A 15,122-nucleotide genomic window follows, 5' to 3' on the forward strand; every position below is an offset into this window, starting at 1 on the left:
ATGTATTCTGAAAATAGAGTATTTTTGTTGCTGCTTCTTAATTTTGCTATAATATTTTTTAAGTTATTCCTGCCTTGAAAAAAATAAAAATTCACAATTGGATATGTGATTCCAGGAACATATTTTTCAACCAGTTTAGGTATGTACAAAACATGTGTAAAAAATATATTGTCATAACAACACGGTGGTAAAGCTGAATTTTCTGTTAAAACATTGCACAAACCTAGGAAATACCTTGAGACCTGTATGATACTTTAGTGTAGCTTTTAATAGGCACCAGTTATTAAAGGCTATCTACACATTTAAAATATATATATATATATATAAAATTGTCTATCAATGTTTGTGGTGCAACTTTCTAAATTCTTTTTGTTAAAAGTATTTTTTACTTTTTGAGATACAGCTGCTTTGTATCCTGTATACAGAGCAGCTGTATAGTGCCCTGAGGCCTGAATCTATCTGGTCAATGGGACTGACGGATTCAGTGTCATCGGGTCCTGCGTATCTCTGACACGCAGGATCCACCTATTATCGATCACATTTAAGTTATGAAGTGATCGGTAACAGCTCGATTCTGCATGTCCGAGTTCCACTGACCTGACGGATTTAGGTCTCAGCGCTAGATACAGCTGATCTGTATACAGGACACAAAGCAGCTGTATTTTAAAAAGTAAAAATAATTCTTTAAAAAGTATTTAGAAAGTTGCAACAAACAAATGTGACAGACCTTTTTATTTAAAAAAAATTATGTTAAAAGTGTACTTATCCTTTAAAGGATTGCTTAGGCGGTAATCACTTATTATTAGATTAGAATCTCTGGTGCCACTATCATGCATTGGGCAGTCAGTTGGTAGAAAAAAGGGCAGAACTGGACATTTGAAATCATTCAACACCAACAATAGTAGTTTCAAATAGTTCAATTCCTGTAAATGAGCCTTTTTGGGGAAAAAGCAAGCAAGTCCCTCATAACTGGTTTGTCAATCTGCAGGATTTTCTAAATGTTCCTTAAACAAACAGTTTTGTAGAAATCCTGCAGAGAACATAGAAGTTAGTCTCCTACTGATCTGGTTAATTTTTCAGCTAGGGATCAGCTGAGTTTAGCCAAGAGGATGGGGTTTTTATCAATCTTTTTGTCCTACTACAGACAGATCATTGTGGGGAGGCTCCTGCTCCATCCAGTTGTCTTAGGCTATGTTCACACGGAGTATTTTGGGGGAGGAATATCTGCCTCAAAGCTCCAAACGGAATTTTGAGGCAGATATTCCTCCCCCAAAATACTCCGTGTGAATAGCAATTATCGCGCCGTTTTTCGCCCGCGGCCATTGAGCGCCGCGGGCATAAAACACGCTTTCTCCTGCCTCCCATTGAAGTCAATGGGAGGTCGGACGCGGAAGCGCCCGAAGATAGGGCATGTCGCTTCTTTTTCCCGCGAGGCAGTTTTACTGCTCGCGGGAAAAAGACGCCGACGCCTCCCATTGAAATCAATGGGAGGCGTTCTCGGGCCGTTTCTGCCGAGTTTTGCGACGCGGTTTCCGCGTCAAAAAACTCGGCAAAAGACCCCGTGTGAACATAGCCTTAAAGAGGCTCTGTCACCAGTTTATAACTGCCCTATTTTCTACCTAATCTAATAGGCACTTTGATGTAGATAAGTAATGTCTTTTTTTTTTTTTTTTACAAAGTTATGAACATTTTAAGTATTATTCAAATTTGTTCTTAATGCCCAACTGGGCGTTTTTGTTTTTTTTTGCTTTTGACCAAGTAGGCGTAGTAAAGAAAAGTGTATGACGCAGAAAAATCAGCGTCATACACTTCTCTTCATTCATGTCCAGCTTAATCCACAGCACAGCGTGATCTCGCGAGATCATGCTGTGCTGTCACTTAGCCCCGTAGTTCCTTCACACAAGCGACGAGAGAATGACCAGACATCGCCTCCAGGATGGAGGCGATGTCCGGTCATTCTCCCGACGCTTCGGTGAGGTTACTACGGGAGTAAGTGACATCAAAGCGCCTATTAGACTAGGTGGAAGATAGGGCAGTTATAAACAGGTGACAGAGCCTCTTTAAAACCAGATGCAGGACAGTGAGGAGGAGGAGGAGGAAAGGGTACTTGGCTGAACTCCTGGAACACACAGAAAATAATTATTTATATATTTCTGTTTTAATTAAAATTTGAGATAAAGAGGATCAAACGAAAGGAGATATAAAGGGAAGAATTGTTGGGATATATGTTTTTGTCTTATTGTCCATTTTCTATGTTTTTGCTTCCTTTAATGAGAATGTATGTTTAGAACGTGATTGATTGTTTAAAACAAGTTTTTATGTTAAATGTGTTTTGGGTTTTTTAAATGGTATTTGGGTTTCTTTTAAGAAAAATGTCCATGGTACTATCTATATTACCTAAAACTTAAGACTAATAGTGATTAGTAGAGATCACTTTTCAGCAGATATCTCATTATCATCACAGGCAGAATTACAACGAAACGTAACACCTCTATTATACATCTGGAGGCAGATAAAACAGGATCACACCATTGAAAATAGATGATGGAAAAGACTAGCTTCTCCTCCTTCCTCCCTCTCCCAGCACAGTGACCTCTGCACATGTCAGAGAACATGTTCCCAAAACTTTCCCAGTCAACAGTCAAAGTCATTTTCTGATTGAGCTATCTTATGTCCATGTTGCTGCTGTAAAGTAAATATCTGGAACTGTAAGGGTATGTGCACACGACCTCTTTTCAGACGTAATGGAGGCGTTTTACGCCTCGAATTACGCCTGAAAAGACGGCTCCAATACGTCGGCAAACATCTGCCCATTGCTTACAATGGGTCTTACGATGTTCTGTGCAGACGAGCTGTCATTTTACGTGTCGCTGTCAAAATACGGCGCGTAAAATGACGGCTCGTTAAAAGAAGTGCAGGACACTTCTTTGGACGTTTTTGGAGTCGTTTTCTCATAGACTCTATTGAAAACCGCTCCTAAAACGGCCCTAAAAAACGCTGCCAAAACGCAGCGAAAAACGCGAGTTGCTCAAAAAACTTCTGAAAATCAGGAGCTGTTTTCCCTTGAAAACAGCTCCGTATTTTCAGACGTATTTTGTTAATCGTGTGAACATACCCTTACTCTCAGCGCTTAGGCAAGATGGCTGCTCCCATAATCATTTAAAGAAAACAATCAGAAAAACTACTGAAAACATTAAACCTGGTGGACAAATAGTATTCTTATTTGATTCTACCTCTGCAAGTAATCCCAGATATCTTTCTTTTGGAGCTAATTCTTCATGATCTTGAGCATGTGTTGTGGTCATTATTCTACTACACCTGAGGGGAAAGGAGCAATCAGACAACACCTTGGGCTGCATTTATTAACCTTTCTATGCCAGTTTTCTAGCGTAGAAAGTAGCAAAATGCCTAAAAGTCGCATTTTACAATGACATTTTTGGCATTTTACGCAGCCCTTGCCACTTTGAAAAAGGGTTCGGGGCTTAACAAAGGATTTACTATTAATTTGGCTAAAAAAAGTTGTGCAAATTATAGCGGAAAACTACGTCCGCTCCTAGCTGGCATAGATTTCACTCAGTGTGGCATAGCAAGATAGAGGCCCATGCTGGGCCCCGCACCTTGCCTCCCCTGATCAGAGTACCCCTCCTTTCCCATCGGACAATAAATTAAGATTAAAAAATATATATACTCATCGCTCCTCTTCTCTCCACTTCGTCCCCTCGTGCTTTCACAGCATGCCACATCTAATACAAGGTGCTGACACCGGGCAGCACCAAGAGGTTGTATTTGATGCAGCACTCAGGACATTGTGTGCTGGTTCGCATATAATTGCATGAGCTGCGGCCTGCAGTGAGAGCCTGCGGGGACACGGTGGGGAGAAGCCAAGTGGAGCGGTGAGTGTACATATTTTTTTCTTTTATTTCCAATTGGGGGTTAGGGCCCGATCGCGGTCGCACTCCTTGCAAGCCAGCCGAAAGATGAGACACATTAAGCTTGTGTGCTCATACCCATAAACAGATTTTTGAGTGTGTCTGTAGGAATTTTGTCTCATTCATCCAGAAGATTATTTGTGAGGTCAGACGCTGATGTTGGATGAGAGGGCCTGGCTCGTAATTTCTGTTCTAGTTCATTCCAATCGTGTTTGATGGGACTGAGGTCAGGACTTTGTTCGGGCCAGACAAATTCATCCACACCAAACTCATCCAACCATGCCTTTATGGACCTTGCTTTGTGCACTGGGACACAGTCATGCTGGAACAGAAAAGACCCTTCCCCAAACCGTTCCCATAGAGTTGGAAGCATACAATTGTCCAAAATGTCTTGGCATACTGAAGCATTAGGATTTCCCTTCACTGGAACTAAGAGGCCTAGGCCAACCCCGGAATAACAACCCCCTAGCATTATCCCTCCTCAACAAATCTTAACAGTTGGCACAATGCAGTCACATAGATAACGTTCTACTGGCGTTCGCCAAACTCAGACTCGTCCATCAGACTGCCAGATAGAGAAGGGTGATTCATCACTCCACAGAACACATTTCCACTGCTCCAGTGTTGGCTTGCTTTACACCACCCGATGCTTAGGATTGTGCTTGGTGATGTAAGACTTGCATGCAGCTGCTTGGCTATGGAAACCCATACGATGAAGCTCCCGGCGCACACTTTTTGTGCTGTTCTTAATGTCAGAGGAGGTTTGGGACTCTGCATTTATTGAGTGAGCAGAGCGTTGGTGACTTTTATGCCCTATGCGCCTCAGCACCTTGTGACCCCGCTCTGTAACTTTACATGGTTTGCTCTTTTTGTCTAATCTGCTGTGGTTCCTAAACGCTTCCCTTTCACAATAATATTACTCACAGTTGATCGTGGAAAATCTAGAAGGGAAGAAAGTTCACGAACTGTTCAGTGGTGGCATCCTATTACAGTACCACGCTGGAATTCAGTGATCTCTTTAGAAGGACTCATTCTTTCACAAATGTTAGTAAAGACAGTCTGCACGGCTAGGTGCTGAATTTTATACACCGGTGGCAATGGGACTGAATGAAACACCTGAATTCAATGAATAAGAGGTTTGTCCCAATACTTTCATCCATATTGTGTATGCCCCAGGCGCACAGACCATTACATGCAATGACTTCACACTATGCCACTGCTGTCAAATATTTAGCTCGTTTGCACTAAATTGTGGAGCATGTAATTTGGCCTCAAACAGCCCAATGACTTAAATCATCTTTGCATTTTTTTTATAATCAGTTATTTTTCCTTCCCATTTTCCTGGGAAATTAATGTTTTCACGGTCTGATTGCTAATTACCATCCATATATTGAACTATCTATCTAATGTTTATCCATTTTTCTATCTATTTATATTGCATATCTAACGCCATCTACCGAGCATTATTCTTACATCTAACATGTTAAAAACAATATTCCACACATAAAATAACAAGCTGTCATCTGGGTACACCCCTAATATCCTGCACCTCCTCTAGTCCGTCCCATGGTTTCCTCTTTTCCCTGTGGGATTTTTTCTATTTTTTCTTAAACAAGGGCATCGTCTGTCTAGCTCTTTTATCACACAGCCACTGGCACTGCAAACCTCATATGGCTCTATCAAGAAAGACTTGTACTGCTGTTGGTTACAGTGACTTTACCTGGCATGCAAGAGCACGTGGTAAAGTCATTATTCTCTTATAGGTAGAGGTCCTACTCTGATTATAAGGTAGGTTAAATATTAACTTACAATATTGAAACAGATTTTTATTTTGTGCTAGACACAGCATGGTATAGCAATATCCTATAGTGTAGCACACTTATGCAGAGAATATAGCAATGTGGTCAGTGTGGTGCAATATTTTAAGAAGCAAATTCAAGAAGGAATTTATTGTTTAAATTGTACCCTTGAGAATTAGAACTCTATGTAATTTATATTTGTCAAGAACATATATATTTTTATTTAAAACATTATAAACATTAACATTTGCTGTGGTCTGAAGAATACACATATTCTCACAAAACTGCCATGTAATTGTAAACCCATGAGTACATAAGATGTGGCATGATGAACTTCTACTGAACATCACATTAGTAGTAAGGTTTAAACTATTATTATTATTATTATTATTATTATTATTATTATTATTATTATTATTACTATTGGTATTATTATCATCATCAACATTTTACAAATAAATACATATTTTATGTAGCCCTACTGTATATGTTAAAGCGATCATGCAACAACTAACTTACACACAGCTATACTACGCCATAGCCCCTTCCCATATGCCCTTATAGTCTAAAAACAGAAAAGATTAAGGATTTTCCTGGAGAAAAAAAAGTGGTTATGCGGGGGGAAAAGTATAACCATAGTTACACATTCCATGAGCGATAGATAGATAGATTAGATAGATAGATAGATAGATAGATAGATAGATAGATAGATAGATAGATAGATAGATAGATAGATAGATAGATAGATAGATAGATAGATAGATAGATAGATATTATTTTGTGTATGTGCATGGTTTTTATGTATGTGATTGTTATTAAAGAATTACCTGGACATTTTTGACACTGTACAGATCTAGTAAATTCTAACTTTAGTGTCATAATTTCATCTTACTCCTGAGTACAGACACCAGGTCACAATCATCTGTCTGTCATATATATGCCTTTGTTCCCTGTTTTTATTATATTATAGAGAAGACAAATCAATGAAGGACAATATCCCTAATAAACCCACCTAGTGATGTCATCTGTTCCAATTTTTGTTCATATAAAGATCATGTGAGAGATAAAAAACAGATAACCACATAGTATTGTTGATGAAATAGTCTGCTATGGAGGGGTATACCTTGGGGGGTTTTGCTGCTACATGCACAGTGTGCCTATCTCTGGGAGTGGGTTCAAAGAGCAGCCTGCCTTCTCAAAAATATTTCGATATACGGCTAGGGCAGCGAACTGAATGTTTGTCCCAGGTAAAGAAAAAGCCTAACTACTATACTGCTGTGAGAGAGGAAAAGATGGGAAGTGCAGTGATGACTCAATTAATCAGCTTGCTGCACATTTCCTTTCGATGGTCGTATCTTTGAATATTTCTGTCTGAGGTTACTCATATATGACAGACTTAGACAAAATGTACGGGATAACATTGCTCCTTGTTAATTATAAAACTAAGTATATACAGTAGTTTCTTTGTTGGCAAATGTTCATAAGTTTTAATAAGTTATAGCTACAACAAAACCCAAAGCAGAAAACTTTTCACTAATGTTAATATTTTTTTTATCCCCAGTACCATCTGCTTTTCATATTGAGCCATACACATTAGGACTGGGATTTTTATGCAATGAATGCAAAAATGTGGAAACAATAATGGATTATGTTCAGGAATGTAGTGATGGGTTTCACAAAGTGCCCATTTTAATACGGAAAAAAATAATAATTATGTAAATACACATGTAAAAGTATATGCTCTCTTTGGCAGATTTATAACCACTTGATCCCAAGATTCTGAAAATAAAGCAAGGAAGTAGAATCCTTATGCCTCATGCACAGGACAGTGCGCGCCGGCCGGGTCCCGTCAGTGATCCGTGGAAAGATAGAACATGTCCTATCTTTCCACCGATCGGAAAGTCGGGTCCGTTTTCACGGTCGTGTGCAACGGGCATTACACTTTGGCTTTGTCAAAAGAATACAGACTGCAGCAGTGTTGGATTGGGGTACCTTAGGCCCACCAGATCAAACTACTAACCTGCGGGCCCACCATCAATCTATTCAGAACATATGCATGTACTCTTTTAACTACATCCTAAGCTATACAATTATCATTGCACACACAAATCCTATTATAAATTCATTTTAAGAAATTATTTAAAAATCAACCCCCCAGAATCATCTCTAATAGCAAGTGGTGGCTCTAAATAAGAGTCAAATGGGGCTTTCTGTTGGACCTTTGCCGCCCTTTACTTTGGTAGAACCAGGGCTCACCAGAGGAACCGCTGGTCGGTCCGGCCTGGGGCTACAGTTCCGTACATCCAGTATTCAAGGCTGCCGAGAAGCATTGGCGAGTCTGATTTTCCCATATGGTACTCTTAGTCATAGATTTTAATGACACCTATTGATTTCAATAGATACATAAACACATATGCACAGTCCTTCTCATGCCCCCACATGCAAACCTGTAATTTTTCCTTCAGTCCTGAATTCAACGGGAGAATCCAACTGATGGATCCCCACTATTTTGCTGTTATGACATTTTTGTCTGCTATAAAAGTAAATTGTGAGAAAACCATTTAACCCCTTCCCTCTTTGGCCGCTTTTGACCTTCCTGACAGAGCCTCATTTTTCAAATCTGACATGTTTCACTTTATATGGTAATAACTCCGGAATGCTTTTACCTATCCAAGTGATTCTGAGACTGTTTTCTCGTGACACATTGGACTTTATGTTACTGGCAAAATTTGCCCGATACATTCAGTATTTAATTGTGAAAAACACCAAAATTTAGCGAAAAATTGCAAAAATTTGCATTTTTCTCAATTTAAATGTATCTGCTTGTAAGACAGGCAGTTATACCACACAAAAATGTTGCTAACTAACATCCCCCATATGTCTACTTTAGATTGGCATCGTTTTTTGAACATCATTTTATTTTTCTAGGACGTTATAAGGCTTAGAACTTTAGCAGCAATTTCTCACATTTTCAAGAAAATTTCAAAATGCTATTTTTACAGGGGCCAGTTCAATTGTGAAGTGGGTTTGAGGTCCTTAGATATTAGAAACCCCCAATAAGTCACCCCATTTAAAAAAATGCACCCCTCAAAGTATTCAAAACAGCATTTAGAAAGTTTCTTAACCCTTTAGACATTGCGCAGGAATTAAGGCAAAGTAGAGGTGAAATTTACAAAGTTCATTATTTTTTTCCAGAAATTCATTTTGAATCCATTTTTTTTGTACCACAGAATGTTTTACCCAAGAAATGCAACTCAATATTTATTGCCCAGGTTCTGCAGTTTTAGGAAATATCCCACATGTGGCTCTAGTGTGCTACTGGACTGAAGCACCGGCCTCAGAAGCAAAGGAACACCTGGTGGATTTTGGGTCTCCTTTTTATTAGAATATATTTTAGGCACCATGTCAGCTTTGAACAGGTCTTGTGGAACTAAAACAGTGGAAACCCCCCAAAAGTGACCCCATTTGGGAAACTACACCCCTCGAGGAATTTATCTAGGGGTGTAGCAAGCATTTTGACCGGCCAGTTTTTTTGCAAAAATGTTTGGAACTAGGCCATGAAAATGAAAATCTAAATTTTTTCAAATAAAATGTAGGTTTAGCTAATTTTTTTTCATTTCCAAAAGAACTAAAGTAGAAAAAGCACCACAACATTTGTAGAGCAATTTCTCCCAAGTAAAACAATACCCCACATGTGGTAATAAACGGTTATTTGGACACACATCAGGGCTTAGAATGGAAAGAGCGCCATTTGGCTCTTGGAGCTCAAATTTAGCAGGAATGGTTTGCGGAGGCCATGTCGCATTTGCAAAGCCCCCTATGGGATAAAACAGTGGAAACCCCCAACAAGTGACCCCATTTTGGAAACTATACCCCTTGAGGAAATTATCTAGGGGTATAGTGAGCATTTTGACACCACAGGTTTTTTGCAGAAATTTTTGGAAGTAGGCTGTGAAAATGAAAATCTTCATTTTTTCAAATAAAATGTAGGTTTAGCTAATTTTTTTTCATTTCCACAAGGACTAAAGGAGAAAAAGCACCATAAAATTTGTATAGAAATTTCTCCCGAGTAAAACAATACCCCACATGTGGTCATAAACGGCTGTTTGGAGACACGGCGAGACTGAGAAGGGAAAGAGCGCCATTTGGCTTTTGGAACTCAAATTTAGCAGGAATGGTTTGCGGAGGCCATGTCGCATTTGCAAAGCTCCTGAGGGGACAAAACAGTGGTAAACCCCCAACAAGTGACCCCATTTTGGAAACTACACCCCATGAGGAAATTATCTAGGAGTACAGTGAGCAGTTTGACCCCACAAGTGTTTTACAGAACTTATTGTAAGTAGGCCGTAAAAATGAAAATCGACATTTTTTTAAATAAAATGTAGGTTTAGGTTTTTTTTTTCATTTCCACAAGGACTGAAGGAGAAAAAGCACCATAAAATTAGTAAAGCAACTTCTCCCGAGTAAAACAATACCCCACATGTGGTCATAAACGGCTGTTTGGACACACGGTAGGGCTCAGAATGGAACTAGCACCATTTGGATTTTGGATAGTGTCTGGGTGTCATGTCATATTTGCTGAGCCCCTGTAGTACTAGTACAGTGGAAACACCCCAAAATTGACTCCATTTGGGAAACTGCACCACCTGAGGAATCATCTAGGGGTATAGTGAAAATTTTGATCCCAAAGGTTTTTTGCTGAATTAATTAGAATTAAGCCATGAAAATGAAAAATATATATTTTTTCCAACAAGATGTCGTTTTAGATCAACATTTTTCATTTTTATAAGGAATAGAGAAGAAAAAGCACCCCAACATTTGTAAAGTAATTTCTCCCGAGTACAGTAACGCCCCATATGTGGTTATAATCGGCTGTTTACGTATATGGGAGGGTTCAGAAGAAAAGGAGTGGTATTTGACTTTTGGAGCGTAGATTTTTCTGGAATGGTTTGCGGACGCCATGTTGCATTTGCAAAACCCCTGATGTACCAAACAAAAGTGACCCCGTTTTAGAAACTACACCCCTAAAGGCATTTATCAAGGGGTGTAGTGAGAATTTAGACTCCACAGGTGTTTTTCAGAAATGAATACGCAGTGGATTGTACAAAGTGAAAATTGCAATTTCTCCACTGATCTGCCTATTCATCGCACAAGATGTTGTGCCCCTAGAGAATCTTACCCCATAAATTGTTAAGCGGGTTCTCCCGGGTATGGTAATGCCTTACTTGTGGCCATAAATTGCTGTTTGGGCTAAGCTGTAGGGCTAAGAAGGAATAGACCGCCATTTTGAGCATGGATTTTGCTTGGTAGTTTTGTTTGGGGTTTTGCTGTTATTTCAGTTTATAATGTGGTGGCATATGTAATCTGTGCGGAGTCCATCAGGGTATATGTAATCTGTGCGGAGTACATCAGGGCATAATAAGAGGGTATAATAATCTGGTAAATAATACAATTATCCATAGATGTGTGTTACGCTGTGAAGCGATCCGTTATGCGCAGGCCAGTGTCACACTGATAAACGGTTTTCTTTCTTATCCCCCTTTTGTAACGCTCTGCACCTTTTGGGGACTTTTTCTCCTTCGTAGTTTGGGAAATATTGCTGGGAAAGTTTTGCGCTGGTATAATACGGACGCCCTCGCTTCCAGCAGATGTGCTATGTCTCTTCCCTTTCCTAGTTCCTCAATACTAGGGCCCTGAAACTGAAGGAATGTTCCCCTCCAGCCTGCGCATTGAGATGTTTTTTCATCACCGCATTACTAGTGCCGTAACTTTTTTGTTTTTCAGTTGATTGAGCGGTGTGCGGGCTCGTTTTTTGCAAGACGGACTGTAGATTTTATTGGTACCATTTTAGAACACATACGACTTTTTGATCACTTTTTATTTCATTTTTTGGTAAAGGAAATTACCAAAAACAAGCAATTCTGGAATCGTTTTTTATTGTTTTTTTTATCGGCATCCACAGTGCGCCCTAAATTACATGTTCGCTTTATTCTGCGGGTCGATACGATTACGGCGATACCAAATTTATATAGTTTTTTTTATGTATTGCAGCTTTTGCACAATAAAATCACTTTTTTTATAAAATCATTTGTTTTCTGTGTCGCCATATTGTAAGACCCATAACGTTATTATTTTTGCGTGCACAAAGCGGTGTCAGGGATTATTTTTTGCGGGACGGATTGCCGTTTTTATTAGTACTATTTTGGAGTAAATGTGACTTTTTGATCACTTTTTATAGCATTTTTTGGAAGGAGATGTGACCTAAAAACAAAGATTCTGGCGTTGTTTTTCATGTTTTTTTTTTACGGCGTTCACCGTGCGGGATAAATTACATAATAGTTTTGTAGTTTGGGTCGTTGCGGACGCGGCGATACCAATTATGTATAGTTTTTTTTATTTTTACGGTTTTTCCCATAATAAAAGACTTACTATGGGGAAAAAGTCAGTTTAGCTTTATTTTTATTTGAAATGTGTGTGTTTTTATTGTTTTACCACATTTTTATTAACTTTTTTTTACTTTTCTGACTTGTCCCACTAGGGGACATGAGGGCCTGATGCCCCGATCGCTACTCTAATACACTGCACTACATACGTAGTGCAGTGTATTAGCGCTGTCAGTTATTCACTGACAGCAAGCCTATGAGGACACGCCGAAGGGTTAATCTGCCGGATCGGAGAATAGCTCCGGTCCTGGCAGTTACAGGAGGGTGCCAGCTGTATAATACAGCTGTCACCCCGCGGTGATGGTGCCGGTTCTGCTTCTGAGCCCGCACAATCACTGCGCCGTACATGTACGGCGCTTTGCGGGAACCACCTCCCGACAGCGCCGTACATGTACGGCGCATGTCGGGAAAGGGTTAAACTTCCGGAATTTCAAATGTTTATGGTTCTACATAAAAACTTATTTAATCAGGTTTCTTATGGCACACAAAGTCTGATAGTCTGGCACTTCTTACTGCCACATAAATAGAAAATAGTTTGGAAGCCAGACCAGAAGCAAAGGGCCTGAACATACATAAAAAGTCATAGTATATTTTATATAAAAAAATATATATATCTTTTTTTAATTTCAGTTTATTTGCTTTTGAAGGTATTAACAAGATCAGAAAAAAAATTCTACTTTTGTTGTTTAGAAACAGAGTCAATCTGTCCATAGGCTATGTCTCATTTTACTACTCAGCCCTCTTTACGTGAATGGAGCTGAGCTGCAATACCAGACACAGCACATACAAGCCCCTTCAAATTTTTTAAGCATTTTCAGTGCCTGCTTGATAATACTAAATATTTGATAATCCAGCAAATGTTTGATCCCGTTTGTGCTGAAGTAAAGAAACGTATTGTATCTGTAAACTATTAACATGTTGCTTTAGGTCACTTATTATACTTATGGTGACATACATATAATGTATGAATTGAAGTATAAATCACAAATGAGAAAATACTATACATTTCAATCCTTCTGTTTTACAGGGCAGGGTCTCGTGCACAATGGGGGACTGGGAATTTCTTGAAAAGTTGCTGGACCAGGTGCAAGAACACTCCACTGGCTTTGGAAAGGTCTGGCTAATATTGCTGTTTATCTTCCGCATATTGATTCTCGGTCTTGCAGGCGAATCGGTTTGGGGAGACGAACAATCAGATTTTGTCTGCAATACAGACCAACCTGGGTGCCCAAATGTGTGTTATGACAAAGCCTTTCCAATCTCTCATGTACGATTCTGGGTACTTCAGTTTCTCTTTGTTAGCACCCCGACATTATTTTATCTGGGCCACGTGATCTATTTGTCTAGAAAAGAGGAGAAGCTCAAGCAAAAGGAGGAGGAGCTAAGAGCTATAAGTGACAAAGATCATCAAGTGGACCAAGCCATAGCAGTAATAGAAAAGAAACGGCTAAAAATTTGCATTCAGGAAGATGGCCGAGTTAAAATCAGGGGAGCTCTGATGTATACATATGTTACAAGCGTCATTTTCAAAAGTATATTTGAAGCTGGCTTCCTGCTTGGTCAGTGGTACCTTTATGGTTTTGTTATGCCCGCTGTATATGTATGTGAAAGAAAACCATGTCCTCACAAAGTGGATTGCTTTGTGTCTAGACCCATGGAGAAAACCATTTTCATCCTTTTTATGTTAGTGGTGTCACTTATTTCTCTTCTACTCAACCTTCTAGAACTCATCCATCTAGTCTTCAAGAGTATGCTACACACCTTGAGAAAATATTCCCCTTACAATTCTAACCCAAGGTACCCGAAAGAAGAAGATGTTTACCCTAATAAATGCCCTGAAACTGCTACTGCTCCTTTTCATGACAAATCTTACATGTACCTTCCCATGAGTGAAAACATTCCCTACCCAGGATACAAAATTCAGAATGAGGACAACTGGGCTAATTTCAATACAGAAAAACAAATAGCAATGCACGTTGGAAAACAAGCAAATCTTGAACATTATGCTAGTAGTTTCACTCCTGTGCCTACCAGTTCACATGCAGTAGTAGAGAATCAACCAAGTAGAGCCAGTAGCTCGGCCTCTAAGCAACAATATGTTTGAGAAAACTATTAGGGTCTATTCACACATCATGGTCATATTGCCGTTTTTGCAGTGGTTTTTAACTACAACATATGAATAGTTTCTTATCACTGCATAATATTTGTTTGTCAGTCTTCTAGCCTATGCAATTAACCTTGCCTAGTGAATAATAAAGAAAAACACTGTAAAAGATCATTAATATGAATGTGAATGAAGTCATAGGACTGTACATTACCCAGGACATAGCCAATGTCCTGGGTATGATTAGGAAATGCCATTGGATTGATTTTGACTTCTGGTGACCAAAAAAAGCTTTCGCATCCAATAAATAGAAAACTGTATCTGTATGACCTTCAACGTGGGTCAGACTATAATACATAGGCTTACATAACTATATGAATTTTTACGAACTGTTTAGCACAGATTTTTGTTCAGTGTGTTTTGCTGGGAATGCAGAATACAGGGGGAGATATACGGGCATTCTGGCACTGTCCATAGTAAGAGTAGGTCACAGCTACTACGTAAGCTACAGCACTCACAAAAATTTACTGTAGAGCTAACATGAGATGTTGCTCCTCTAATGCAATTTGTTAAAGTGTCAGTCCAGTTATACTTTCCCACCCAAACTAACATCGGCCGTGGAGAGATGCCCCTGCACGCTGAAGGTACTGTTGACGTGGCAACCGTATGACGCCCAGAGAGTATAATGCACGGGTCCAATTCTTATTGATTGGACCCGTGTGCGATACTCTCTGGGCATCATACGTTTGCCAGGGCAACAGTACCTTCAGCGTGCAGGGGCATCTCTCCACGGCCGATGTTAGTTCGGGCAGTAGTGTATAACTGGACTAGCACTTTAACATAACCC

General features: G+C 39.4%; 1 protein-coding gene across 2 annotated transcripts; it reads left to right on the plus strand.

The window, feature by feature from the left end:
- The first annotated feature begins 53 nt into the window (after window positions 1-53).
- LOC142742933 (gap junction alpha-4 protein-like) lies at window positions 54-14,872 on the plus strand. Of its 2 annotated transcripts, none has more exons than XM_075853187.1 (2): window positions 54-139; window positions 13,199-14,872. In XM_075853187.1, the coding sequence occupies exon 2, from the start codon at window positions 13,217-13,219 to the stop codon at window positions 14,273-14,275; it is 1,059 nt and encodes a 352-aa protein (XP_075709302.1). In that variant the 5' UTR covers window positions 54-139; window positions 13,199-13,216; the 3' UTR covers window positions 14,276-14,872. The 2 variants fall into 2 exon arrangements, with proteins under 2 accessions (XP_075709302.1, XP_075709301.1); XM_075853186.1 differs by lacking the exon at window positions 54-139 and adding an exon at window positions 5,589-5,717.
- The last annotated feature ends 250 nt before the right edge of the window (window positions 14,873-15,122 follow it).

Source organism: Rhinoderma darwinii, chromosome 2, assembly GCF_050947455.1.
Source record: "Rhinoderma darwinii isolate aRhiDar2 chromosome 2, aRhiDar2.hap1, whole genome shotgun sequence".
Lineage (NCBI taxonomy): Eukaryota > Metazoa > Chordata > Amphibia > Anura > Rhinodermatidae > Rhinoderma > Rhinoderma darwinii.

Bases quoted from the DNA above. Each gene is read 5' to 3' on its own strand.
- LOC142742933 (XM_075853187.1), top strand. From the start codon at position 13,217: ATGGGGGACTGGGAATTTCTTGAAAAGTTGCTGGACCAGGTGCAAGAA.